This window comes from Halichoerus grypus, chromosome 11 (genome assembly GCF_964656455.1).
Source record: "Halichoerus grypus chromosome 11, mHalGry1.hap1.1, whole genome shotgun sequence".
In the NCBI taxonomy this organism is placed as follows: domain Eukaryota; kingdom Metazoa; phylum Chordata; class Mammalia; order Carnivora; family Phocidae; genus Halichoerus; species Halichoerus grypus.
Window position 1 is genome coordinate 25,695,985 of NC_135722.1, and position 14,645 is coordinate 25,710,629.

Below are 14,645 nucleotides of genomic sequence, written 5' to 3' on the forward strand. Positions count from 1 at the left end.
CATTATACAATTTGATTATAGACCCATCTAATTAGAGGGCTAATATTCAGTCATAATATTCTGACATTATGGAATGCCAAAGGAAAATTTTACCTGTGGACAAACAATGCAAACCATTGTGCACACAGAGGGAAGGCTGTGATACGTGTTAAGGCAATTTAAGTTTAAGAAAAACTAAAGCGATTTGTTGAAGTAATTATAATATACATTTCTAACTTAAAAAATTTAGCTTTTGAACATCATTTGACTCAAGTTCCGAGTGCAATAGAAACTTTTTAAACTCTTCATTACATAGTTGAGTTGCTGAAGTGTGGATCCTTTTTTAGGAGGCTTTTGTTAAGATTTAAATATGATCACAGAAAATGTGGTATTTGGTTTCATTCTTATTTCTTCAGTTCTTTGTAATTTCTCAGTTGTAGATCTTCTGGCTTCATTTTTGCCAAAATGTGAACTTTTAACTTAAAAGAGGAATTTAAAATAGAAAATCATAGATACCCGAGACATGTGACTTCATATAACATTGAAAATATTTAAAGAGCTTTCATAGTTTTATTTTTTTCCTAAATATTTTCATGCATTTTAGCTCATTTTTCACTTGATACCTCTGTAAGATTGTAGGATGAGGGCTTAGTGAGAGAAGTGACCAACCTAGAATTGTTCAGGTCTCTTGACTCCGAATCTAAAGCCCTTTCTTAATAGGCATATATATCATCTTACCTTAACTTCCTAACTAAAGGGTAATTTTTTAGTTCGCTGTAACAGTAATCGCAGTACATAAGTGTTTTTTAACTGTTACTGAGAAGTGCCTGGCACTCTTCTTTTTAGAAAGGACCTAAATATAGAAATCATAAGAGCAGGGACTGAAAAGTATGAGTAATGTCCGAGTGTTGGTTAGAGCACTTGTTATTTTTATCTATTCTGCCTTGTCTCCAGGGAAGGATACAGATAATGAACAATGAGAAATTAAGTAAAATGTCTTTTTCTCAATTACAATATTCTTTTTCTCACCTAGGACCAAATGGCTCGGAATCCAGCTGCTATTGACATGTTTATCATAGGTAGGAGAAAAAATAGTCTTCCTTTTCCTTTCTTCTTCCTGGTTAAAAAAATTAAATTGGTAAAAATTTTGCACTTACTTGATCAGCTGGCAATTTATACTTGTCTTTCTTAAAGTTTGCTGGTTTATAAAATACTGTATCTAGGCTCTCATTTGAATAGCCCTTGTACTTTGTGTGAATTTGTTTTCTACTTGGAAAAAAAGCCATGCCCTATATAATCTTGTGCTCTTAGGACTTTGCTGTAGAACAGGAGAATGAATAGAATTACTATGAGTATGTATATAGTTACCTTACACATTGCATGCATTTTCCATCAATCATGTTAATACATAATTGGAGACAGATAGATAAAACAACTTTATACCTATAAAGTTTGTGGTGCCGATGATGGGAAAATACTGATAAATCACTAGAGATCTCAGAACAGTAGTCTTCAGAGACCAGTATAAACTGGGCTCCATGAACTCTTTGGCTCAACTACTTTTTCTTGGCCTTCCAAGATATTTCTCATAGGATTTTGAGAACAATCCAGTTTGTTTGCAATTGCAGCTCACCCCTTTGCTGTTCATCCAGCTACGCTCTGTGAGTTCCTCGCTCTTGGTTTGGTGCTGGTCTGACATGGTGTGGAAGGCCCCACCGCTACAGCAGGGTTCTAAGATCTGATGAATACTATTCTGGTAGCTGGGATTTCTCCTGCAATAAGAGAGCAAAGCAAAAGATTTGAGATGCACTGAGGGAGGAGAGGTGAAATGGGATGTTAGTGCTGGGAGGAGAGACAAGAAAGTGGCTTCCTTTAAGCTGCCTTGATAAAACCCTAGTGCTACCAAAGAGACAGCAAGGTAACAGGCTTACTTTAAAAGGTAAACTACCTCGGGATGTATAAAAATCCGGCTTGATTCAACGAAGTTTGACACTCTTGGAATTTTTGGTAAAACACAAGATGGAATCTCCTGGTATTCAGTGAATTATTAATAGATATTTGAAAAAACTAGAATCTGTGTTCAGGTAAGTTGAGTGGTGAAGACTGCATAGAAAAGACTGTCCTCATTTTAAAGAACACACTTGGGTGTGTATTATTATAAATTAAGGTACCTTAAAATATCCCATGCCAATTTCATTTTTATGTAAACCATGAAAAATTTGTGGTTTTTTTACTGTAACATTTTATTCCAGGAAATATACAAAATGATGTTTTAAACTTTATAGGGAAATCACTAGTTTTAAAAACAAAATTGTAGCTTCTGTGAATTTTAATGACCTTATTCATGTGCCTCTTTAGTATCTTGTTCAGAGTGGATAGATGGTAGGTAATCATTTAAATAGCACATTCAATAATTAAAGGATTAGAATTGGCCATTCATTAGTAGATGTTGAGAAAAGAGCCAACTATTGTAGCTTACCTTCTCTCGGTTGATGCCTTTAAAATTTTAAAGCTATAAACCCTAAGACCCAAGCTTAAATTGTATCTTCTATTATTCCCTAAATAGAATAATAAGTAAATACTATAAATTTAGCTCCAATGTTCAGCATGGCAGAGTGTGAGAACCTTGTTAATAGAAACAAGATTACATACTTCATACATCTAAAAAAAAAAGAAACAAGATTACAGAGAAATTCAGTGAATAACATTGATTCAGGGACTAATATTGCCAGGCACTGATTGTATTAATAATAGATGTGGGGGTCTGAGAAAGTTATGTTGTTTTACCTAGAAGGGGTGAACATAATTCATGTAAATACTTGTCCAGTGATCCACTCACTAGATCACGAATGTGTGGTCTGGTCTGGACTGGACTTTGAGCTGGTCACTGAGAATATGGAGAACCACTCTGCATTTGAATCTGCCGTGGTGCAACTAGACTACTTTGGGATTGGTTTGATGCCCAGAACTGTACAGTGCCATACCCCTGTTAGATGCCCGGGCTGAGCCTGGCTTCTGCCAGAATTTTATGCATGAGTCAGGAGGTACCTGGGCCAAGGGTATATACCCTGATTGTCTGAGGATAGGTGCTGATATTTTTCCTGTAGTTTCTTACTAGACATAGCTGTATGTGTATCTCCTTTGTTCCGTATGTTCTAGAAATTACAGACAGAAGAAGGCTTTTCATTCTTGTACCAGCACAAAATAAAGTTTAAATCTGTTATTTAATTATAAATGTAAAAAGTAGTTTGAAGGTAGATGGAGGGTTCCCTAGCAAGGTAGTTGGGAATGAGATGGATAGAATTGAGAATAGAAATTGACCTGATAATGGACTAGTAGAATTATAAGTGTTTCTAGTTTTGATCTTGTATCTTAAGCATAGAGAAATTATCATTGTTTCCTGTATAGATTTTACAAAAATTATTTGTCCTTTTCTTCTTCCCCACCCCTTCCTGATTTATAGGTGCTACTTTTACTGACTGGTTTACTTCTTATGTCAGCAATGTTGTATCGGGTGGTTTCCCAATCATCAGAGACCAAATTTTCAGGTATTTCACTCAGGACTAAAATGATTGTAAATCAGAAAAAACCATTAGTTACACATCTTGAGATGAAGTTTCAAAGAAGGTTAATAACAGAACCTCTCGGGGCGCCTGGGTGGCTCAGTTGGTTAAGCGACTGCCTTTGGCTCAGGTCATGATCCTGGAGTCCCTGGATCGAGTCCCGCATCGGGCTCCCTGCTCGGCAGGGAGTCTGCTTCTCCCTCTCCCGCTCCCCCCTCTTGTGCTCTCTCTCTCTCTCAAATAAATAAATAAAATCTTAAAAAAAAAAAAAAAAAAACACAATAAAAAAAAATAAATAACAGAACCTCTCATTATCTTAAGTGCCACTGTGTTAGTCCCACTTTAAAGCCACATTCAAACACTTGAATAGCCAATATTTTTCTTATCTTGAAGGATCCAGAGAATAAATTGATTTTTATTTCGAAGTTATAGCTCTATGGTATAGTTTCTTTTTATACATAGTTTCTTTTTTGGGGGGAAAAAGATTGTTTGCCAGTTAATGGATTTATCATGAATAGCAAGTCATTAACTGTTAACTCTTGGCGAATATTATATATCATCTATAAATGAAACATGCAGGTATTATAGATAGTATTAGAGGTCATATTGGTTCACAGTAGCCTGGTTGGCAGAAATGATAGATTAATTATAAATTAGAGGTCTCTAGAATAACACACCAACACATTTTATTGTCAGAGCCACTGTTTTCAGATGTCCCAAAAGTTTCCTGGCTCTGAAAACTGAGATAAGCTCTTTTTAGTTTCCAGTTTAATTGCTGAATCATTATTCGAACCACTGATCATTGAGCCTCGATGCTGTCATTACTGGTCTGAAGTCTTCCAAGGTTTTCTTGTTTGCTTGTAATTTATAATTTTCTTCTAAGCATCATAGGACTATACCTTTAAGTTCCCAAATATGGTTTAAATTTTTGATCGTAAGGTAAAATATAAGCTATTTTGCATTGTATCTTGAAATCTTTTATCTTATAGACTTGAAGTTAGTTGATTTAAAAAATGTTTAATGTTTTAAAATTATCTAGATATGTTCATGATCCAGAGTGTGTGGCAACAACTGGGGACATTACCGTTTCAGTTTCTACATCGTTTCTGCCAGAACTTAGCTCTGTCCACCCGCCCCACTACTTCTTCACATACCGAATCAGGTGAGAGATGTAAATGGGGTACAGCCTGTCGATGTGTTGGTGTAGCCCCCTTTGACATGGTCCATCAGACATATTTTGAAAGACAGCTTTTTGCCGAGGTGTGGAGGAAGGTGGATAACAAAATTTTTTATCATCTAGTATAATACTACATAATTTTATAAAGTATAATTTTATAATCTAGTATAATCTAGTACCTTGAGTTTACAGTAACCTCCAAGTTACTTAAGTTATTTCTTGCAAATGTACTGTGTTTAAAGAATTGTGCCAGGTACTTCGTGAGGTGGACACTAAGTTATAATCATCATGAAAGCTGTCTATAAGAGTTGCATTTAGAAGCTATCAAATTGTTCAAGATAAAACCAGGCGTTTTAAATTTCACTTAGGCTATCTATATTGATTAAAACTCTAATAAATATTTATCGGTGCTGCCTGTATATTAGGCATGGTGTTAAGCATTGAATTTGGTTAAATAAAAAACAAATATTAAATTCACTTTAATACTCTGTGCGATGACATAAAGATAACTCATTGCTTTAAAATATTAAGAATACTTTGTTTTTAGATATATATATTTTTTTAATTTTTTTATTGTTATGTTAATCCCCATACATTACATCATTAGTTTTAGATAATAGTGTTCCATGATTCATTGTTTGTGCATAACCCCCAGTGCTCCATGCAGAACGTGCCCTCCTCAATACCCATCACCAGGCTAACCCATCCTCCCACCCCCCTCCCCTCTAGAACCCTCAGTTTGTTTTTCAGAGTCCATCGTCTCTCATGGTTCTTCTCCCCCTCCGATTTCCCCCCCTTCCTTCTTCCCTTCCTGCTACATTCTTCTTCTTTTTTTCTTTCTTAACATATATTGCATTATTTGTTTCAGAGGTACAGATCTGAGATTCAACAGTCTTGCACAATTCACAGCGCTTACCAGAACATGTTTTTAGATATATTTTTATATAATTTATGATATATTACAGATATTTTAAAAATACATATATATGCATACATACATACTGGAATTATTTTTGCTATGTATACTAACCAGGGAGCATCCTAGGATTTTGGTATTACATGCAGCCTTTGATATGTCCAGTTACACATGTACAGATGTTTGTTATTTTAATTGTTTAATTCAGATCCTATGTAAGATTGAAACATGCTTAGAATAGTAACACTGACACTTGCTTATAGGGTACTCCAAAAGAAAATAAGAGACAGCAGATTCCTAGAGAAAGGGGGGAAATAATAGTACTGGGAAAGAGTCAAGGTGTAATCCTAGTAACTGATTGGTGACATTTTTCTTTGAGCTTTCTAGAAGTTAATGGAAAAAAGGAAAATGCCTTCAGTCTCAGTTTTTTAATAAAAATTTTTAAAGAGGGGCGCCTGAGTGGCTCAGTCGTAAAGCGTCTGCCTTTGGCTCAGGTCATGGTCCCAGGGTCCTGGGATCCAGCCCCGCATCGGGCTCCCTGCTCGGCGGGAAGCCTGCTTCTCCCTCTCCCCCTCCCCCTGCTTGTGTTCCCTCTCTCGCTGTGTCTCTCCCTGGCAAATAAATAAATAAAAAAAAAAATTTTTTTTAAAGAAAACTAAAATTTTTTATTGCACTTTATCTGGGAAGCATTTCGTACATTGATCTTTACTTGAAGAGCCCAAAATTATTATCACCAATGTGTTCATACATTTTTATGTTCCCCATTCTATTGTTGATTCTCGGCAAGTCAAGTGTGCAAATTGGGTAAAGGCATTTATGTGGGAGAGTCAAGCTAATCAGGCCCATAATTTTGAGAACTTTCAGAAATAGGTGGTTAACACAGACTTTAGTCCAAATAATTTAGCTCTTAAGCAAAAGAAACCAAATCAGGTCAGATTTGTGTCTCTACCACCCCATTTCCTTCTCCAGGATTGAAATGTCAAAGGATGCACTTCCTGAGAAGGCTTGTCAGTTGGACAGTCGCTATTGGAGAATAACAAATGCTAAAGGTGATGTAGAAGAAGTTCAAGGACCTGGAGTAGTTGGTATGTATGTAACTCAAGATTTGGGTTTATAGATCAGGTGCCTCTAAGACATTTTGGAGAGCATATATGTGACATACAGCTGGGAAAAGGCACGATGTAGTTAGTGGATAAGACTGTATTTTTATTTAAAGATCTATCTATTAGAGAGAGAGAGAGAGAGCATGACTGGGAGGAGGGGCAGAGGGAGAGGGAGAGAGAGAATCTCAAGCAGATGCCCTGCTGAGCCTGGAGCCTGATATGGGGCTCAATTTTACCACCCATGAGATCATGACCTGAGCCGAAACCACGAGTTGGACGCTTAACCATCTGAGCCACCCAGACGCTCCAAGACTGTATCTTTTAATAGCTATGTTTACAATATGAAAGATATTATAGATTCTCGGCTTCTTGTAACTCCAATACTTTGCTTCATAAATATAATGTGTAAAGATCATTATCCTATTAGTTTAGTACCTTAAACATGAACTTTTCTAAAATTACAGCAAACGGGGGCGCCTGGGTGGCTTAGTCGTTAAGCGTCTGCCTTCGGCTCAGGTCATGATCCCAGGGTCCTGGGATCGAGCCCCACATCAGGCTCTCTGCTCGGCGGGAAGCCTGCTTCTCCCTCTCCCACTCCCCCTGCTTGTGTTCCCTCTCTCGCTGTCTCTCTCTCTCTGTCAAATAAATAAATAAATAAATAAATAAATAAATAAATAAATAAAATTACAGCAAACGGTTATTCAGGGATTGATTTTCCATTCTGTGGGTCACCTGAGTTCCTTGTTAGCTTCTTAAGTTCATCATCTTTTTTAGCTGGAGAATTATTCACTGTCATATTCTGTAGGGTTACCAGGCATAGGGCAGAAGGAGAAAATAAATTTCATATTGGTCATCTTTTTGAAATTTGGGGGAAATGTTAAAATCAGTAGCACAGATTCTTATTTGTGGATTTCAGTCATCGTTAGCTCTGGTTGTCATTGACCGTTAGCTTTTTAAAAGATTTCGATTATCGGGGCGCTTTAGATTTTTTTTTCTAATTGTGCATTTACTTTAACATAGTTTATATAATCTCATAGAGGACATATCTTATTTGCTATAATGAAGAACTGAGTTTTATACTTTGGTTTCTTATTACTGTTTTCTCTGCAGGTGAATTTCCAATCATCAGCCCAGGTCGGGTATATGAATACACAAGTTGTACCACATTTTCTACAACATCAGGATATATGGAAGGATATTATACCTTCCATTTTCTTTACTTTAAAGACAAGATCTTTAATGTTGCTATTCCCCGATTCCATATGGCTTGTCCAACATTCAGGGTGTCTATAGCCCGATTGGTGAGTTAAATTTTCCTCTGGGACTGATTTCCATGCTTTGTAGAATTAACTCCACAGAGGGATTTTGTTGATTAGCCAGACAAATGGTTTATAAATGGTGTTCCAGAGAACCCTAGAGATTCTGAGGAAATATCGTGGGAGGCCATGTGAATATGTGGGGGTGGTGGATAATAAGCTAGACTCCATACACTTCAATCAGAATAACTCTACTCTGTTTAGCTGTTTTTTGTTTTTTTTGTTTGTTTTTAATAGATGTCATTTTTTTTTAGCAGTTTTAGATTCATAGAAAATTGAGCAGAAGGTACAGAAATTTTCCAAATACCCCCCACCCCCATGCACGCACAGACTTCCTTCCTCATCATCAATCTCCCACCAGAGTGGTATTTTTGTTACAGTTGATGAACCTACATTGGAACGTCATAATCACCCCAAGTCCATAGTCTACATTAGGGTTTACTCTTGGTGTTGTACGTTTTTTGGGTTTGGACAAGTGTATAATGACCCGTATCCACCATCATAGTATCATGTAGAGAGGTTACTGGTTTTAAAGGTTCAGCCTCTTTTCCACTATTTCCAAAAAAAATTCTGTGGCCTAATGAGAAACACCACACTAGACCAGTTAAAATAGGCTTTATTTTATTTCATTAAGATTAGAAAAGCAATTTCATGCAGTGTTTTTGCTAAAAATCCCAATTTTGTATAATAATAACAAATGTCCTAGAGAGAGACTATTAAAAATGCAAGTCTACCCGTTAAATCCTCTTTGTAGTCATCTCTCTTTGGGATCATTTCCTAAGTCAACTAGGTATAATTTTAAAATCTCACTTTTAGGATTACTTTATGATAGTGGCAGTACCCTAATCTTATGGATTATAAAATGAATAAAGAGAATTATGAGGCTCCTGCTATACAATAGAAATAAATTATGACTCATATATCCAGAATGTGACTGAGTGGTAGGTGTTGAATGTTCAGAAAGGGCCCTCTGGCTCCTGGGAAGATGGACATAGGATTAGTCTGACCCAGAGCTGACACATTCCCAACTCCAGTTTGGAAGGAGAAGGATGATATGAGACTTTAGGCCATTATGCTTGCATATCTGGTGAAAAGGATCTACCGTCTGGGTTTGGAAGTGAAGTTTAGCTTCCCTCCCAGTGCAGGAATACTTTCTACTGTATATTTCCAGTACTAGGAATTTGTTACTTCTTATAACAGTCTCCTGTTTTTGACTAGTCCAGATTCTGTCTGAGATTGGTTATCATCCATGAATGTTTGATACAGGTCATTAGTGAAGCCATCTGGGGCTAGAGTTCTCTGTGGGAAAGTTTGAAATAGTTTAATTTCTTTCATATATTTCCTACTTCTTATTCCACTTTTGGTCATTTGTGTCTTTCAAGGAAGTTGTCCATTTTGTCTAAATGTTGAATTATTGGCATAAAATTATTTATAATATTCCCTTGATATCCTTTTAATGGCCATAAGAACTATAGTCATATGTCCTTTTTTGCTCCTAATAATGGTAATTTATATCTTCTCTTGATGAGTTTACCTAAGGGGTTTATCTCTTTTGTTAGTCATTTGAAAGAACAACTTTGGGTTTCACTGGGTTTCTCTACTGTTTCCTGATTTTCTATTTCATTGATTTCTGTGGTTTTCTTTATTTCTCTCCTCCTACTTACTTTGGGATTCATTTGCTTTTTTACCAGCTTCTTAGGTAGAAGTTTAGATTATTAATTTTAGGCCTTTCTTTTCTCTAAAGCACTATTTTGGCTGTATTTCATAAATTTTGATGTGTTGTTTTCATTAACATTTAATTCAAGATATTCTGGGATTTCCCTTGTAATTTAATTTTGATCTGTAACTTTTCTAGGAATGTGTTAATTTTCAAACATTTGGAGGTTTTCCAGTTAACTTTTGTTTACTGATTTCTAATTTTGTTATGGTTAGAGAACTCGCTGTGTGTAATTTCAATCCTTTTAAAGGTTTTATGTCCCAGCATTATGGTCTGTCTTGATTACTAATCCCTGTGTATTTGAAAAGAATGTATATTCTGCTAATTGAGGGAATATTACCTATAAATGAAAGTTCAAATTGGTTGACAGTTTTTCAAGTCTTCTATATATTATTATTTTTTTTTTTTTTTTTGGTCCTTGTTCTCTGAAAGATGATTGTTGAAATCTCCAACCATAATTACAGTTTTGTCTATTTCTCTTTTAAATTTTATCAGATATGCTTCATGTGTGTTGAAGCTCTATAATTATATGCAGATATGCTTAGGATGATTATGTCTTTTTAATGAAGTGCTTTCTTTTATTATTATGAAATCTCTCTCTTTGATAATATTTCTTGTCCTAAAATTGCTAATATTCCTGACCTACAGTGTAAAGAATGTTGAGGTTTGTTTGGGCAGGCAGTTAAGTTACTATGGGGTCAGCTTGATCCTGGTGAGACTTGTTTTTAATGTTTGTTAGGGTGGGTATAAAGTAGTCTTTAATTTAGGATAGCAGTTCTCAAACATTTTGGTCTTGTGGCTCCCTTAAGCTTTTAAAAGTTGTTGAGGACTCCAAAGAACTTTTGTTGATGTGGGTTATGTCAGTATTTATCATGTTAGAAATGAAAACTGAGAAATTTTATAGTATTTACTTACTCTTTTTTTAAAGTTTACAATTTTTAAATTTATAATTTTAAATTATAATAATAAACTCATTACATGTTCAACCCTCTTAACTATGTTCTTACTTATTTAGAGTTTTAATTTCCTCCCAACCACAAATACGCATATAAAATTTTGACCTGCCTTGTGGAAAATGTTTCTCTCTCAAGGATGAGATATCAATACAAAGAAATGAGAATTCTGGACTTACTTCTAATCAACATGAAAGAGGCAGTGGGGATTGTATTTGTATGGTGTTGTATTTGTATTGTACCTTTCCTGTTGAAATACTAGTTTTCTTGATATGGAAACTGAATTGTTCTTCTTTTTTGTGCCCTAACCATATGATAATTATTGTACTTAATACTTCCTTTTGCTTTATACTTTGAATGTCACTACAAAATATACTTTTGGTTTCTCTTAAGCCTTTTCTTGCTCTAGGTGGTTTGTTGTTTGCTTTTGGACACTTTAGAGGTTCCTGCTGCTTACTTATTTCCATTCTTATCTGTGTGTGCCTCTTTCCGTCTGCTGCTTCTGTGTACACTTTTATCTGACATCAGCAGTCTCCCTCTTTAGCCACACGGACTTCTTTAACATTTTTTTCTGTTTTCTTCTTCAATAAGATGACTAATGATCATACTACCTGAATTTAATGTTTTAGGATTTCCTAAGCCTTCCCCCTTGCCCCTTTTGAACCTTCTGAATTTTAAAGTCTTCATTCCCTAGATTTAAAAAAATCAAAAAATAAAAATAATGGAATATCATGTCATATTTATGTATATTTTCTCTGATTGTTGTTAATGTTGTTATTAGTGTTATAATAAATCCTAAGTGACAATCCTTTGACAACTCCTAAAGAACAATTTTTTTCTCCCACATTAATTAATTTGCTTGCTCAACAAATATTTATTGAGTCCCTACGAGGTGCTGGGGAAACGCAGTGAACAATACAGCCAGAATCTGCCTTCGGGGATGTACTGTACAGCACGCTGACTATAGTGAATACTGCATTGCATATTTGAAAGTTGCTAAGAGAATAAATCTTAAAAGTTCTCATTACGAAAAAACATTCTGTAACTGTACGGTGACGGATGTTAACTGGACTTACTGTGGTGATCATTTTGTAATATATACGAATATCAAATGAATATCAAATCATGTTGTACACTTGGAACGAATGAATGTAATGTTGTATGTCAATTATACCTCAATAAAAAAAAAGAAGAAAGTTGAGGAAATTAAAAAACAAAAAACAAAAAAACCTCTGCCTTGGAATTTACATTCTAGTTGGAAGAGACAAGAGTAGCAAATAAACACTACCTAGTTATACCAAGTAGTAATAAGTGCTCTGGAGAAAAATCAGAGTAAAGGATATATAAGGAGTGTCCTGTTTGGTTGTTCTAATATAAAGATGTGTTGGGAAAGGCCTCGGCAACATTTGAGTTAAGACTTGAAAGAAGTAGAGGGAGCCAGGTGGATATATGTGGCAGAAGGATGTTCCAAGCAAAAGAATAGCAAGTGCAAAGGCCCTGAAACCCTGATGTTACATAAACATACTAATGCTTGGCATGTGTGAAGAACAGCCAGTGTAGCTGGAGGGCCGTGGCCGGGGGACGGTGGTCAGAGGTGAAATCGGAGGCATAGTGAGTGCTGGATATGTGAGGCCAGAGAGGCCTTTTACTGACACATCCCAGGTTTCCCAGTAGTTCCCACATCACCAGCTAGGTGCTCCTTGCTGTTCAGAACTCTCTCCAATATAGCGACTCCTCTCACTGAGTCTTCAAACGTATGAGAGAGAAAAATTGACAGCAGAGGAAGTCAAGACTTTATCAGAGACACTGCTTAAGCAGAATTGAAGTTTCCATGAGATGTTCAACCTCACTGTTGCCCCTATTCTGAGAGCCTTCAGCAAGTTAATTTCTAAGTAGACGCTGCCCCTGGTGATTGAGTTGAAATGATAGATCTTTATACTTAGGAGTTCAATAGAAGTCTATTAGACCTGACAGTACATGTAAGTTACCAGTAGAGGTCATACCTTATTAATATTTTGGAGTCCTCTTTTCTGTCAGCATATAGATTAATAAAGAATTGTTACTTAATACACTAAAATAAATCTAGTAAAATTTTCTCTTGGGTTGTTAGAAGTGGTCTGTTGGCTGCCTTGTACAAATTATCAACTACCATGTAAAGTGTAAGTACTGCATTAGTGAAACAGACTTACCATTAAAACCACATTGAGCCTTTTAAAACATGTGATATATGTATATACATTCTAGAATCTTGCATCAGCACGTGCATTTATGAAAATACACAGTTCAACTCCATAAAAAATCCTATTTGGCATGTCCAGTTGTTTAGATTCTAGATAAATGAGAATTTGTGTAAAATAAGTATAAAAAACTGATGGAAGTTCTTATCAAAAGATTGTTTTCTCTTTCAAGGAGATGGGTCCTGATGAATATGAAGAGATGGAAGAGGAAGAAGAGGAGGAGGAGGAAGACGACGACGACGATGACTCGGCGGATATGGACGAGTCTGATGAAGACGATGAGGAAGAGAGACGGAGGAGAGTCTTTGACGTTCCCATTCGAAGACGCCGCTGCTCTCGCCTTTTTTAGGGAGGCTGTGCTGACGGAAGCACTGGCATGAATCCAGTTGTTAAATAGATTTCCCAATAATGTAAATAACTAAATTGCTCTCCACACATAGCAGGAAAACTAGCATGAAATATTGTTCCAGGCCCTGGGTTCTATGCGACACCATGTTAGGAATTGGATTGTTTTGGTTTGCTTTGTGTTTTTGAGGAAGAGGAGGAAATGGGAATCTTTTTTTCTTTCTCCCTCTTCTAGAAGTCAGTGGGAGAATAGTTCTCTAGCTAAAGAACAGACATTTCTTTGTTTCAAAATATTTTATACTTCTACAAATATGGAAATGGGAGGGAGTTGTTTTGAATAAGGATTGAAAAATGTAGCAGAAATACCTACACAAGGATAGAGAGGAACTATGTGAATAATTCTGTGAAAAGACTTCTTGCAGTTGTGAATTATTTAGAAATGAACAGAATTTGTAATTAGGCTAATCCATTTAGCGATTCCTATATATTTTGTACTCACAGGGAACTAATTGACTAAATAGCTTGAATGCTAGTTGTTTGTCCTTTCTTAGACAATCTATCCTTGAATTTAAAGGTTTCATCACTACCACCTTGAACTTAAAGTCTTCATCATTATGACCTTGCATTTAGTCTTCAACTCTACCAACCTTGAATTTAATTTAAAATCTTCAACATGACGACCTTGAATTTAAAGTCTTTAATGCTATGACCTTTATCATATTGTTCACAGATGCATCATTTTTGAAATGTAGTGTGTAAAAGTATGTATTGTGTTGTTTATTAACAAGAGTCTTCACAATGTCTCATGTAGTCTAAATTTGTAAATACTGCTTCTGTTTTGTTTCTCCTTTATACACTTGACTGTCTATGTGATAAGTGACATGAGTTTTATGTTAAGATTAAGTATGTTTTCCTGAAACATGGATTTTTTTGTAATTATATAATTGAGAGTTTGGAATGAAATCCTCCAAGTGGCAAAAACTCACATTTTAAAAACGAATTTTGGTTCTGACCCTGTATTTTGTGTAATTGCCTATTTTCCATAAACTAATATTAATCAGCCTTTGCTGTCAGGATGGAAGATGAAATCGATATTCATTGTCCTATTGCCAGAGGCCCATTCAAAGTTATTTCCTGGCTTTGACTATATCCTGTCATATGCCCTACCTTCCATTTTCCCCAAGAATACTTCTTTTTTTTAAGATTTTATTTATTTATTCAGGCTCCCCACTGAGCAGGGAGCCCAACATGGGGCTCGATCCCAGGACCCTGGGATCACGACCTAAGCCGAAGGCAGACGCCCAACCAACTGAGCCACCCAGGTGCCCCAAGAATACTA

The 14,645-nt window shown here is 35.8% G+C and overlaps 1 protein-coding gene across 2 annotated transcripts in view; it reads left to right on the forward strand.

Annotated features, from left to right (window-relative positions):
- The window catches only part of FBXO3 (F-box protein 3), a 32,878-nt gene extending 18,555 nt beyond the window's left edge, over positions 1-14,323 (forward strand). Inside the window, exons 6-11 of one of the 2 annotated variants that reach the window (XM_036107150.2) lie at positions 1,013-1,058; positions 3,443-3,527; positions 4,582-4,704; positions 6,605-6,720; positions 7,849-8,039; positions 13,134-14,323. In XM_036107150.2, coding sequence (XP_035963043.1) covers positions 1,013-1,058; positions 3,443-3,527; positions 4,582-4,704; positions 6,605-6,720; positions 7,849-8,039; positions 13,134-13,310 — 738 coding nt within the window. In that variant the 3' untranslated portion in view covers positions 13,311-14,323. Of the gene's footprint in view, positions 1-1,012; positions 1,059-3,442; positions 3,528-4,581; positions 4,705-6,604; positions 6,721-7,848; positions 8,040-10,786; positions 11,954-13,133 lie in introns of those variants that run through there. The other variant, XM_036107159.2, reaches the window with a different exon arrangement.
- The last annotated feature ends 322 nt before the right edge of the window (positions 14,324-14,645 follow it).